Below are 14,003 nucleotides of genomic sequence, written 5' to 3'. Positions count from 1 at the left end.
AGAAAGAAAGAAAGAAAGAAAGAAAGAAAGAAAGAAAGAAAGAAAGAGGAGGGAGGGAGGGAAAGAAGGAAGGAAGGAAGGAAGGAAGGAAGGAAGGAAGGAAGGAAGGAAGGAAGGAAAAAAGGAAGAATGAAAGAAAGAAAGAAAGAAAGAAAGAAAGAAAGAAAGAAAGAAAGAAAAAGAAAGAAGGTCACAACCAAAGAGAATAGAAGACAAGAAATAATCCAACTCAGGGCTGAAAAATAGATAAGACAGTAATTTAAAAACTGTACAAATAATAAAACAAAGTTGGTTCTAAAAGAAATATCAATAAGACTGATAAGATCTTAGCCAAACTAACTAAAAGACAGAGCAGATTCAAAATAAGAAATTTTCAGATGCAACATGGGACATATCAACAGACACTAAAGAAATCCAGATAGTCATCAGAATATACTTTAATAACCTGTATTCCAACAAATTGGAAAATCTAAAATAAATGAATAATTTTCTCAATATATTCCACCTACTAAAGGTAAATCAAGAACAGATAAGGAATCTAAACAGATATATAACCCCTCGTAAAATAGAAGCAACAATTAAATATCTCCTATCCCCCAAAATGCCCAGGGCCAGATGGTGCTGGACAAACTGATTGGCAGCATCTAAAACAAGGCAAACAGATTAACACTTATCACCCTGGACAAAACTCAATTCCAAATGACCAAGTACTTCAAAATAAAACCATATACAACTGAACCTGATAGATAAGAAACTAGGGAATATCTTTGAACTCATAGCAGCTGCCTACAGAATGGGAATTTTTTTCCAACTCCACATCCAATGGAGGACTAATATTCTGTTGAGATTTGGTCTGTTGCTATGTATTGCAATGCTAAATTCTGTACCTGAAGGGAAGGATTAGGCCTACAAGTGAGTTCTCACATTTACAAGCTTTTTCTGTGCAATCTTGTTCCTTGATTTAAAACTATTGGTTTAATAGTATTGGCTACAGTCAAATACTGGAGGGATTAGAGGTAAATGAGGTTTGACCTGGTTGTAGGTAGAGAAGAGAAAGGAGAAAGGAGAGATTAGGTAAAGAAGGAAGAAAGAAAGAGAGGAGAAAACTGACATGAGGTGAAAGGAACCATGAACAGATAGCTAGGAGAAACAGAAAGTATCTGAAGTAGACCACTGGGGAGGTAGTCAAGCCATCAGTTAGAATAGTAGATTCGAGGTTACCCCCGACCCCCAGTAACTTTCAAACATAGCCTGAGTCTTATTTATTTGTAAGCTAGTTGGGGATAAACTTAAATTGGTTGCACTACAATATCCAAAATATATAAAGAATTCAAGAAACTAGATGTAAAAATCAAAACAAATAATCTAGTTTTAAAATTGGATACAGATCTAAACACAGAATTCTCGTTAGAGGAAATTCAAATGACTAGGAAATGTTCAAAACCCTTAGCTATCATTGAGATGCAAATAAAACCTTTTTTTGACATAACATTTTATATCTGCTGGACTAATAGTACAGTTGATAGCTCATACTGGCACAGATAAGGAATAAGGGGAACACTCCTCCATTGCTAGTTGGAGGGAAAATTGTATAGCCACTATGAAAATCAATATGATGGTTCCTTGGACAGATGGGAATCAACATACCTCAAGATCTAGTTATACCTAACTTTTGAGCATACACCCTAAAAATGAATCATCCTTCCACAGAGACAGTTGCACAATCATGTTCATTGCCTCTCTATTTATAATATCCAATATTGGAAGCAAACTAGATGTTGTCCAACAGAAGAATGGATAAAGAAAATGTGGTACATTTATACAATGGAGTATACTCAGTCATTAAAATAACTGACATTGTGAAATTCGCAGGAAAATGTAGTTAGAAAATGGTCATCTTGAGTGAAGTATCCCACACCCATAAGGCCAAATATGATATGTATGTGATTATATATAGATATTAGCTGTTCAATTGATAAGAACCAAGCTTCTATCCATAGAACCAGAGAGATTAGATATAGAGTAAGAAACTAGATGCCATGGCTAGATCTCCCTAAGAAGGAGAAATAGAATATATAGTTACAGATGAGAGGGTTGTTGGGGGATGGACCAAGACAGGAGGATCAGATGAGAAGGCGGATAGATGAAGAAGGGAATATGGGGAGGGACTATCTTTATTCAGGGGTTTTTGAGGGGTCATATTTTAGCCAAATCTAGTAGATATTCCTTATAATATATACATTTATGAAGAATATCTAAATAATATAATGTGTGATACAAAGTTCCCATTGGGCATCTCTTATCACTAAATGTTACTTTCAATATTACTAAATGATACTTCCACTACAGGGATGGCTGAGTTACATCTAATTGAGTTGCTGGCAAAAGGAGTCCATGGGAATTCCCAAACTACATAAGCTATTATCAAAGCTGCATAGGTTGCTCTCCATAAACTGATGGAAAGACTTCATTGCTGATGGTAACACATACATATCTTATTAGATATAGAAAATTAAAGCTGGTGCCTACACTAATCTAAAGAAAAATAAATTGTAGCAATAAAGTGACTCTGAATGGCATTTTGCCATACTCAAAGAACAATGCTTTGCTCAGCCATCATCAGGGAAGCTTCTTCCTGCAGCAGATGGGAAAATACACAGACCACAGGCAATGTCATAGGCATTATCCAGAGACTGAGAGATCTCAGAACACTTAGCTTTCAATAGAATATCTGCATCAAACTCATCCTAAGGGTCAAAGAACCTCACAGAAGATGAGACAGAAAGAATGTAAGAGCTTGAGGAGATAGAGGACATAAAAAAAGGGGGGCCTTCAAAACAATGAACATATGAATGCACAGGGAATACACAGAGCAGAATGGAGAAGGGAACACACCCACTACCACACACAAGTGAAAATTTATTTTATTCCAAGGGAGTCTCAGGAGGGAAAGATATACTCTTAAGGGTAGGCTCCATTTCTCTCAACCTACCCTCGCTTCAAGATTCACCTCCTTCCTGTCTCTCCTTAGAAAACAGGCAGGAATCTAAAGGGTAATAATTTTAACAATTGAATAGAATAAGATAATACAAACACATTGGAATAGGATCATACAAACAGAAGTAAAAGTGCCCCAGAAAATGTACAAGATGCAAAAATCTATTTGTTTGTACACTCAGGTTAAAATAACTTTCATTTTCTATGATTGCGACTACAGTTTATTGTTAAAATTCAGTAGTTTTCAGGCAAATTTGTATTATTCCATGTCCATTTGGAATCTGCCTTTATAGAAGGATCAGCTATTATCTGTCTACACTTAATATCCTCCTATGAGAACATACACTCCATGGAATCTGAATTCAGAGATTTCAAAAGAAAACTATCTGTGGCTCATACCCACTAGGGCTGCTAGTTACCTTGCATTTACAGGTTGTACAAGGAGATCCAGCCATTGTCCACACTGCACCACTCAGCCTAGAAACGCCAGAGCTGTCCAGGCAAGTTTTTCTGATGTCATAGGCAATATTATCAGCCAGACAGGGGTCACTGACACAACGGGGACAACACTCCCCTTCAAAGATGGCTGTATATTCACAGCTCAAACTAGGGCAAGCTAGAGGCCAGCAGTCTGCCTCTCCTTCCTGTGGAAAGAAAGATGAAATGAGTTGTCTCCATCCTTATGCAGTTTTACATTCCCAGTACCCCTTGGGGAAAGAAAGCATTACAGTTCTCATTTTCTTACTGAATGCTTCCATCCCACACCATGATGTGTATTATCCATTCTCCTCTGTGAAGACATACCTTCTACACACATAACTTCTAAGAAGTTATCACTTCTTCCAGATGGTTTTGCTGACTACATAATCCAGAGTTCAAAGAAAGTCTTTAGTCAGCTTGTTTGTGTTTCAAGCATAGTATATAGTTATTTTCATCATGTTGTACTGTTTTTTTCAGGTAATGCTGTGTAATTGGTATAACTCAACATTAATTTGAGCTTTTGGACTTTTATTGTTTGTTTTCTTCCATGATGATGTTCAGAAATTTGTCCAACAGATATTAATAGAATAAACAAGCAAACAGGTGGTGATGTGAGATGCCTACATCTTTTAAGGTCCAAAGTGATACTCGGAGACATGGAGTATTTCAACAGCTGCATCAACTGAGATGCTGATTTCAAGTTCAGAATTTAGACTGGTTGTTCTCTGGAGAAACCATTCTATGACTCTAAGATCTCCAAAGCATAGCTCAAATGGAGCTTCTACCTAAGTCCTCGGCCGCGGCGCCAACGAGCTGCCTATAACAGCAAGGTCTTTTCACACAGCCTCACTGTCATCATGTCACTGTCAGCTGCAGTGATTCTCATTTCCTTAATTATTTAGTCAATGTCTCCACATTCTCGGCTTACTCATGTTGTCACTGTGTCTGCCTTGCTTGTGTGATATCACCAGGAGTCTGGTACAGGCAAAGTCTTGATAAAGTATTTAATAAATATGACCAATGTTATTCTAAATTAATTTTAAGTTAATGCTCAATAGCCTTCTTTGGTTTTTTTAATTTTTAATTTAATTTTTTTAATTTGATATCTTATTTACATTTCAGATGCCATTCCCCTTGCCCATTCTCCCCACGAATTAATCCCTGCTCAATAGCTTTTGTGAGTTGAAAAAAACGTACATCCCAAAGACTGGACATTCAAGATGTCCTTTTAAAACTCGTTGAATGAAAATGTCATATATAAGATAAATCCCAATAATCCCAGCTGATGACTGGCTTCCCAAGGAAGAAAAATGGTTTTCCAGACTGATGCTGGAAACAGGTCTGTAGTTGTCCTAGATATGTTTGTCCTTGGAAGGGAATTTGTAAAACTGGTCATGAATGGAATTTATCTATGTTGCAGTCTTAGTATTAAGATGGATTGTAAAGGATACATGTTATGACTGCTTGCACGTTAACCTGGGGATTTATGGAAGCTTAGAGAACAATTTCTCTGTGTGCTAGTTTACATATAATACCCAGAAAGAGAAAAATCCATTTCAATAAACATTAAGCACCAAGCTAAGAGCTTGCTTTACAAGCTGACTCTGGTAGAATGCTGCGAGATGGAGCAGGTGGAGCACCACAATCCTCAACGTACCATGCCCTCAAGTCTTCCCATTCTTAGAAAGCATTGTCTGTATGGTAATTTGAAGCACACTGAACAAGATACGGAAATTTTGCGGTTTCTTTGAACATTCCCAAATCCAGGCACAATGTTAATAACTGTATATTAACATTTAAAATAATCTTTGTTCTCTTTGAACAGAATTTTTAGGGGGTAGAAGAGCACCAATAACAGTTACCACATTAAGGTTCTTCTATGGCACTAAGCCAAGTGCCTGCTGTGTGATGAGTGCGGTATTCATCTTTCACATACATTCTCTCATCTTCCTAAGAATCTTTGAACTGATACCTATAAACCTGTGAACATTTATGGAAGTCTAACCACTGAAGTGCTTTGACATATCCAAAGTGTCCACATCAAGCTAGCCTATGAGACAATTATAGAATTGGATTCTCAGTCTTGCTCATCACCCAAACTCCATCTTCTATTATATTTTTCTATTGGCAGGATTAAAGATTACGTCAAAAGCAAAAGTAAGTTTGGCTCTATCTGGACAATCACTGACTCCCCAGTCATTTAAGGCCACTTTATGAGGAATTTCTTTGCTCTGAACATTCTAAAATATATAGGTATACACAAACTGCTCAAGTTAAATCTGTTCCATAAATACATTCATTTTATTTTGTAGCATTTTAAATGTAGTGTAAATATCTCCAGGCATAGCACATGGCCACCGGTTAAGCATAGTCCATGATGCTATGTGTAATACTGGAAACTTTGGAACTCCAGCCCAAAAGCTCACAAATTTATAGCCTTTTCTACAGTAAAGGCATCAGGATCCCCAGGAAACTGACATACCAGACATCGGCACTGCTGGCAACTGTGTGTCCAGTTGTCTCCACTTCGATAGAGCTTCTGTCCGCTTTGATCTAAACATTGGCTAGTGACCCTGGTGTCACACTCTGGGCAGCAGAAAAGGTCAACATTTGGATTCTGGCAATCACAAGCTGTCCGCCGGCAGAATATCTTCCCGTCCTGTTGAGAAGCGAGGTCGAGGAGGTTTTGTGATTAGGAAAATGTATGCACAGATGCACTCCAAAAATCAAGCCTTGAAAATAGACCATAGAGATCACAGAATAAACCTCTTAGCTCTGAATCTATATTGTCTACTTCCCATCTTGTTCAAAGCAGACACAGCCTTTCTTTACTGGGGCCATCCAATTCAAAATGGAGACATTGCTAAGTGCACCCAAGGAGGGGACATCAATATGTTCTTTTAACATTTTTTTAAAAAGATATATTTCTGTGAAGCAGAGGCTATTCCTGACTGTTGCCAACTTGTGAATCCTGTATCCCTAACTGTGCTGCCTTGTCTTGCCTCAGTAGCTGAGGATGTACCTAGTACTACAGTGACTTGATGTGCCAGGGTGGGTTGGTACCCAGGACAGTCCTCAGCCTCCTCTTCCTCAGAGGAGGAACAGGAGAAGAGGGGTGAGGGTCCTGCGTAAAGCAGGACTAGTGGAGTGGGGCTGTGATTTGGGTGCAAAGTGAATAAATAAATAAGTAAATAAATAAATAAATAAATAAATGGAAAAGATGTTTGCATTTAAGAATTAGAGCTAACATAATCAGTTAAACTGAATGCAATAAAAAAAATGCATTCCAGATGGAAAAGGGACTACATGGTGGTCGTGGTAGGGGAACAGACAGGAAAGGGAAAGTGGAACACCAGGGAAATGTGGAGAAATAAGAGCAAACTGCATGGCGTGTGTGCGTATAGAAATGTAATGAAAGCATGGTATTGTGTGCTATGACAATAAGAAAATAATTCATTTCAGTAGAAAACCATGGGACTACATTGTCCTTATATACAAGAAAAGCAGGAAATACACTGAAATGCACTGCCTGCTTTCATATATGCCCCAATCCATGAGAAATATGGGAAGAACTAACTGAGGTCAAGAGACGTTAAATGCCTTATACAGATCACATAATACAGCATCATCTCTAAGCCTACAATCAAGTCTGAGAGTTTCAAAAGATTTTTTTCTACAAGGAAGTCATTATATTGCTTATTTGAGGAGCTTATGACTAGTTGTCACCTTCTTCCATAAAGCAGTCCATCAAATGATAGATACATAAGAGTTCCAGGAGTATTAGTCCTGGGCACTCAGTTATAAAATACTAAAGGTCAATATCACTGGATGTTAAGACTGAGTACTTATAGCATGTCTACTATCTACTCATCAAACTAGTGTTATGCTTCTGTTGACAGAGAATCTAAAGTGTGAGGACTTTGGCTACCATTTATGGGTACATTTATTTTTGTTAAAGATTTACTTTTATTGAAAAAATAAGTGTGTGTGTGTGCATGTGCGTGTGCATGTGCCTATACTGGTCACTGGATCCTCTGGAGATGGAACTAAAGGTGGTTGTAAACTACCCTAAATTGGTGCTTGACCAATTGAGCTTGAATCCTCTGGAAGAACAACTGACCCATTTCTCATCATCTCCCTATGGTTCTGTTTTTGAATATTTTTAAAACTCAACCATAAGAATAGGAAATAATTTAAAGGATGTGAAGTCTACCTTCACTGTAATAGCCAAAGCTAAAAGTTACAAAGACTATAATTGAACCTATCCATTCTTGGGATCTCACACCAAGGAAAGTATTCAGGGTACATGTCTGTGTGTCTTAGTCTTGTTATCTCTTTGCTGACTTTACTAACTATTACTTGAAATCATAGCCCTTGTATTCTCTTATAACATTTCTTAGAAGCTCATTTGTAAGTGTTCACCAAATTATGCCTGGGAAAAACGTCTCTGATTCCTCAACCTGTTTCAATTCTTTGCAATTTTTCACTATACAGCAGCTTTAGTGGCTACCCCTTTTTTCAATCTTTGACTACTAAGTATAATATTCACTGTCTTTATTAGTCAAAAACTGAACACTTATCTTTTACAAAATTATATAAGTCATTTACCTATAGAATATTTAATACTGATGATTTATGAGGTTGAAATTTATGCCTTCATTTTTCAAGTCAGGTAACTAAATATAAGTCTTGAGAAACAAGGGGTGGCATTGGTTTGTGTCTCCATGGATTAACTTTTGGTATGCTTTCTCTAATGCTGTCTATTTTACCTTTTTATATTGGTTATGTCACAGTGTTGACTGATATTGAGCTTAACGAAAACAAAACCCTCATTAATCCCTGCCCCATCTCCTGTGGCTGGTTGATTGGGCATATGTGGCTTTCCTGATGCATGTTGCATTTCATCCTATTAGATACACATCATCTCTCTTGCCAGTCACAGCTTTTTTTTTTTTATCAGATACTGTATCTATCATTTCCCATGAATATGCAGCTTCATAGTTACTGGTGTCTACAAACACAATGGGCCTTCCCATGAAGCCTTAGTCTATTTCTTCTATAAAAATTGGATGGCAAGGTAAGTTCAACGGAAGCTAAAGTAGAAATCTTTAAAAAGAACTATATTCCTCACAGAGATTGGAAAGGAGATGCTGGCTACTTTTGTCTTATAATGACTGAAGAGGGTGGAAAGGGGCCTTCACTCAAATTTTATCTATTGTCTCTACTATAAAAATGATAAGAGAGAACTGTTCTAAACTATCAAGGGATGAAATACACAGAGACACTTGTGTGTGCATACATATACGTTAATTTTATAAAAACATAGACTTTCTATCAATATGTACATATGTGGATATAGAGTGTAAGATATACAAACACATACACAAAGACACACATACACACACACACATTACACACACACACACACACACACACACACAGAGGAGGGGAATCTAGAGGTGATCAGGTTAATTAAGCCAAATATTTTACATAGCCTACCACTAATGATTACAGATCATAGGAATCTTCCAACAATACGTCCTTAGCCTACGGGCTTATATCCTGATTCCCATAACTTTTGCTAAAATAGTACATTACAATAATTTTGTATAACAGTCCATCTTTCTTGTTTTAGAGCTGGGAATTGAACCTAGAGACACACATATACCAGGCAAGCACTTTGCCACTTACCTGTATCCCCAAGCCCCATCAACTTAATTTTATTACTAATCTATTTCATTTTCTAGGTATTAAATGTCTAGGCATCAGAAACTACATAGCTTGGCCATGTGGTTTAGTCCAGCATCAAGCAAAACGATAAATTATTTTCACAGATTACTGTATTTCTTTCCATGAGATTCAAGCTTACCTACTAGTTAAGAGAATGAATAGAAATGAGTGGATAGCCTTCAGGGTCAGTGCAGAATAAAGCAATTTCACATCTCATCAATTATGGGAAAACACCATTGAGGCCCCCCTTAGATTCTATTAGGTTTCAGAACAATGACAATGTTCCCGCTGGCTTTGAATTACTGAGTAACTGTCAAGAAAAATCATGTTTGATAATGGAAATGCCAAAGGTGGCTTCATTAATACAATTGGAATGTTGTTATAAAGAAAATGCAGTCACACTGGAAACCAAGTGTGAGTGAGAACAGGCCCATCTCAGCACACTGTCCCCCTCGTTTTGTTTTGTGGGCTGTGCCAAGAGCCTGACCCCTGTCCAGCTCTGATAGTGACCTCAGTTCCACTGAGATATCAAAGCTGAATTCTCACTCTCCTGCTCAGCACGTTGGTGTTTCCATGTAATTTTATAATGAAAGTTCAACCATCCACAATTAAGAAGAATTATGTTTAATTCTAGATTTTTAAAAGCAGGAAAATTCTCACTGATAGAACAATATTTGAATGTATTAGACTGTGTAAAATTCTAGGTCTTAAATTTTGGATTACACATTTTATTGTTGACCTATTGAAATGCTGATCCACTCACCCCAAACTGCACAATTCACATTTATGTCATTGTCCTGAAATGCTTAAATTGAGTATTTGGATTTATATGAAAACCATATATAGTCACTAAATAAATATATAAACTACCAGTTAGCAAGTTGATGGCCAGGTCCACATTCAGCAGCTGCCTGATAATATCTCTGGAACCCAAACTTCTAATCTAGTTGCATAGAACCTACAGATGATTTCAAAACACAGTGGTGAGATTGAGGATTTGTGACACAATGCTCATAGTTCAAAAATCTAAAATATTTATTAAATGGTGCTTAATGAAATGTCTACTATTTTGTGACATAAACTATAAAATTAGGATTATTACTCTAGATGTATGTATTGTCCTTTCTCACAAACTAATCAGACTGTGATATCAATTGTTTTTCAAATTATTGATTTCAATATTAGGTTATAGTATATTCCACCAACTTCATCCTCTTTAAAAATTAGGGACAAAAATACCCTCATTGTCACATTTATAAAAAAGTATAAAAGAGATCCACAGAGAAGAATGGGACATTCCAATGTAGAAAATTAGTAATAGAACAAATGATAGACATCCAAATAGACTGTTATGAATGATTTTCCTGTAAGATGTATTTTTGTATCATAGGGAGGTTGTGGAATAAGAAAATATGATTTTTGTTAAAAGCAAGACTGAACGGTTCCTAGACCCAAGGTATTGATACATTCTGGTAACTAGGTACAAAGGCAAATTGTGGTTACCACCCTATGTCTACTGTTCTAGAAACTTAAACCACAAACTCTGGATCAAGAGTTCCAACAAGTTCCCTATGTTACTCTGAAGCAGGAGAAAGGTCCTGACACACAAATGGAGACATGCTAATAAAAACAGGGGAAAGTTCACAAGGCTTCAAGCTTAAGTTAGAATTATAGGCAGTTAAGGAATCCTGAGAATAGGGGAAATGGTATTCCCTGGGGACAAGTCACTGTTGGTTTTCCAATGCTCAGTGGTAAGCTCAAAAAATGCAAACTCATGTGCATATAGGTGACATCGAGTAGACTGAGGAGTTTGTATTTGTATATTTAGAGGTATGCACACACATAGATACAGACACACATAGACACACAGAGACACAGACATGCAATTAGTTCAAGAAAAAGAGAAGGCCTAGAATTTGAAAGCAAGCAAGGGCTATATGGGGATATGGAGGGAGACAAAAAAGAAGGTATGTCGTAATTTTATTATAATCTCAAAAAATAAAGATAATTTTAAAATATATCTTTTAAAAGTCAGAATATTATGTACAACATTATTCTATTGTTTGTTTTAAACAAATAGTTAAAATATCGACCTCATTCATTCCTCAAAAATGTGAAAGTGGTAGTGTAGATTATTACTAATAAAGTTTATTAACAAGACTCTAAGAGTTGATCATCTAGGGTGTCAGCTGCATCCAAGTCCCTCAGAAGAGATTAGGGATACTATAGAAAACAACGGAGAAGAGGAAAAGCAGGCTGCTTCTATTATTAGTACAGGGACAGAAGCACGGGAGAACATTCATTTTGGTTGGATCCCTGGGTTATCATGGACTTAAGTGCAGTTACAGATATAGTTAAAAGTGTTTGATTTCACTGTACTCAATATTCCAGTGGTCTAGAAAACCTGAAAATCTGGGTTTTCAGAGATTTCAATCATACTCAGAAGTTTGGAAAGAAGTTTCCCCACTTTACTGCCAGAACAGGGAATGTAGTAGCCAGCCTCTTTAATTTTCTGTGTTCACTATTCTAACATAAAACAATCTTTTCTTTTCCTTAGAATTCTTGTTCTTTGTTTCAATACCACTTGGTTCGCTACTACACTTGATAGCACTCATTTGGCTGCTGATAATATCCTATCCATGTACTAGATTTCCAAGCTGAGTGTTTGAGCTCCCTAAAGTTGGGAGGACAGCTGACCTCACTGGCTTATAAGACACCAACGCTCTGTGGGGAAAGAGTAAGCTTGGGATAGGGGGAATCAAAGGCTCTGTATAAGTGGGTATCTTGAGAAAGGGGATGAGTTACTTGATTCATAATGATATTTTCTTCATCATTCAAAGCTGTGCTCACATGAAATATGATGCTGTTTTCTAGTTATGGGTTATTTGGAACATAGCCTAGTATATGATGCTTAATAAATAGGAAAAATAAATCTAAATTTGGGTTACGGAACTAGGTTTAAGTGGAAAGGGAGAAAATAGGTGCCATGGGTTAAAAATATGGTGATGTATCTCTTCCAAGTAAACCCCTGGGTTCTGTTGAAATGTGGGCAGATGTCAGTGCAGACGGTGAATCACATAGGTTTCTCAGGCTCAGTCCTACTCCATTTCTGGGAAACACAGAATTTATTAGGAGGCTTGGCTTCCTAAGAAACTACTAAGCAAATATTTTTCTTGTTTTCAATGCCTTTAAAGCCAAAGATTAAATAATTTCATTCCAGTATTTAAGGCAAAAGCTACGGCAAAGTAAGGACAAATGAAAATAAAATGGCAAAATCAACAACAACAAAAAAATTAGGAAATCAAACATTTAATGGGCCCATTTTGCAAAGCAATCAGTAAGACCACAATGTTGCAATAGTGTATTCCATAAGCCACCAATTTGCTTTCTTGCGACTTAGCCTAAGAGATACTCCAGCAATGAGAAAGACAAAGACATCAGTTACAATGGAACCACCATACTATTGGAAAAGTGTTGTTTTCTTGTATTCTGGGGACTTAGCCTAAGAGATACCCCAGAAATGAGAAAAACAAAGACATTGGTTACAAAGGAGCCACAATGGTACCCTCACCATTTGTTCACACATTCATTTCTGACCTGTGAGCCTAGTTTTCTCGATGATATTCCCATAAGCTGTGAGCCAGGGAAGGAGAGTCCTTGGAATTGACAAATTAAGACAGAGATTTCTGAGCCTGCAAACTTGTATAAGTGTAGAATACAGGTTCCTGAAAATTCTCACCTGACCAACAACTAACGTACTGTGGCTCTCAGTTCAAAAAACAATCTTGACTGCTCTTCCCAGCCTCTCCTGAGAGGCAACCTCTTCTCAAGGCTCCAAACCCCTTGCTACAAAAACCATAGTGAATTCAAATCCAACTTGCTAGTCACCCATCATCATTCATTCTATTGTAGATCAGAATGGATAAGCCCTTTTGAGAAGTTAGGGACTAATGAGCTCAAGGGCAGAAAAAAGAAACCGTGGTGGGCAGAGAGGAAGAACAACCACACCCATCATTACATCCTGTCAGCCTTACCTTGCAGGAACAGACTGAACACCTGTCTTCCCTCAGAATCCACACCTGACCATTATGCTTCAGCCCTCCTTCGTGGGGACAGTCACCAGAGCAGGAGGGTCCAGAGGGACACAGGCAGTCAAATCCTCCTGCTAAGTTGATGCAGGCAGAGTCATTCCAACAAGTGTGAGTCCTTAAGGCACATTCATCAATATCTGCAATAAACAAACCACAGAACTTCAAAACCCAGGCAAATGAACTTAGGAAACACTCAATAATGCACAGTATCATTGAGCAGCACTATGGTGGATTTACCTGTTGTTGGATCCTTTGTCATCTGCGTTTGCTCATTTACTCTACAAGGCAAATACTCTGTTGAGGAGAATCACGGTACTAAGGCTCACCGAGTGAAAATGCATGCCCACTGCCAGCTAGCCTGAAGCTTCTATGAGATCAAATTTACAGATGCCTAACTAGTTAAAATATCCACTTTCACCTCTATTCTCTTATAGTGGCCATGAATTTTGATAACTCATCAACTACAGAATACGCCCTTTGAAGCCTAGCTCATGTAGAAAATAATTGTGTATGCATAATCTACTGAATGGAAACAAGTGGGTAATTAAAGAAATTTTGACTCAGTCAGACTGCCCCAGATCCTGATGGCAGGGCTTTGAGTGAAGAGGTTGCATCATTTTTGGTAGGTGTCTTATTTAATATTAAAATAGCACCCCAATGGTCCAAAAATATTGGGTATCACAAAAAATAATATAAAAAAGAATC

At 37.4% G+C, this 14,003-nt stretch overlaps 1 protein-coding gene across 3 annotated transcripts in view; it reads right to left on the bottom strand.

Moving 5' to 3' along the window:
* The window catches only part of Nell1 (neural EGFL like 1), an 829,837-nt gene that overhangs the window by 3,285 nt on the left and 812,549 nt on the right, over window positions 1-14,003 (bottom strand). For all 3 annotated transcript variants that reach the window (XM_028787438.1, XM_028787439.1, XM_028787440.1), the window contains 3 exons: window positions 13,242-13,435; window positions 5,960-6,136; window positions 3,417-3,641 (listed from right to left, as the gene is read on the bottom strand). In XM_028787438.1, the coding sequence (XP_028643271.1) occupies window positions 3,417-3,641; window positions 5,960-6,136; window positions 13,242-13,435 (596 nt within the window). The remainder of the gene's footprint in view (window positions 1-3,416; window positions 3,642-5,959; window positions 6,137-13,241; window positions 13,436-14,003) is intronic.

Source organism: Grammomys surdaster, unplaced genomic scaffold (genome assembly GCF_004785775.1).
Source record: "Grammomys surdaster isolate TR1022 unplaced genomic scaffold, NIH_TR_1.0 125635, whole genome shotgun sequence".
Classification (NCBI taxonomy): domain Eukaryota; kingdom Metazoa; phylum Chordata; class Mammalia; order Rodentia; family Muridae; genus Grammomys; species Grammomys surdaster.
Note: the sequence above shows the minus strand (reverse complement) of the source record. Positions and strands in the feature narration are given on the sequence as shown.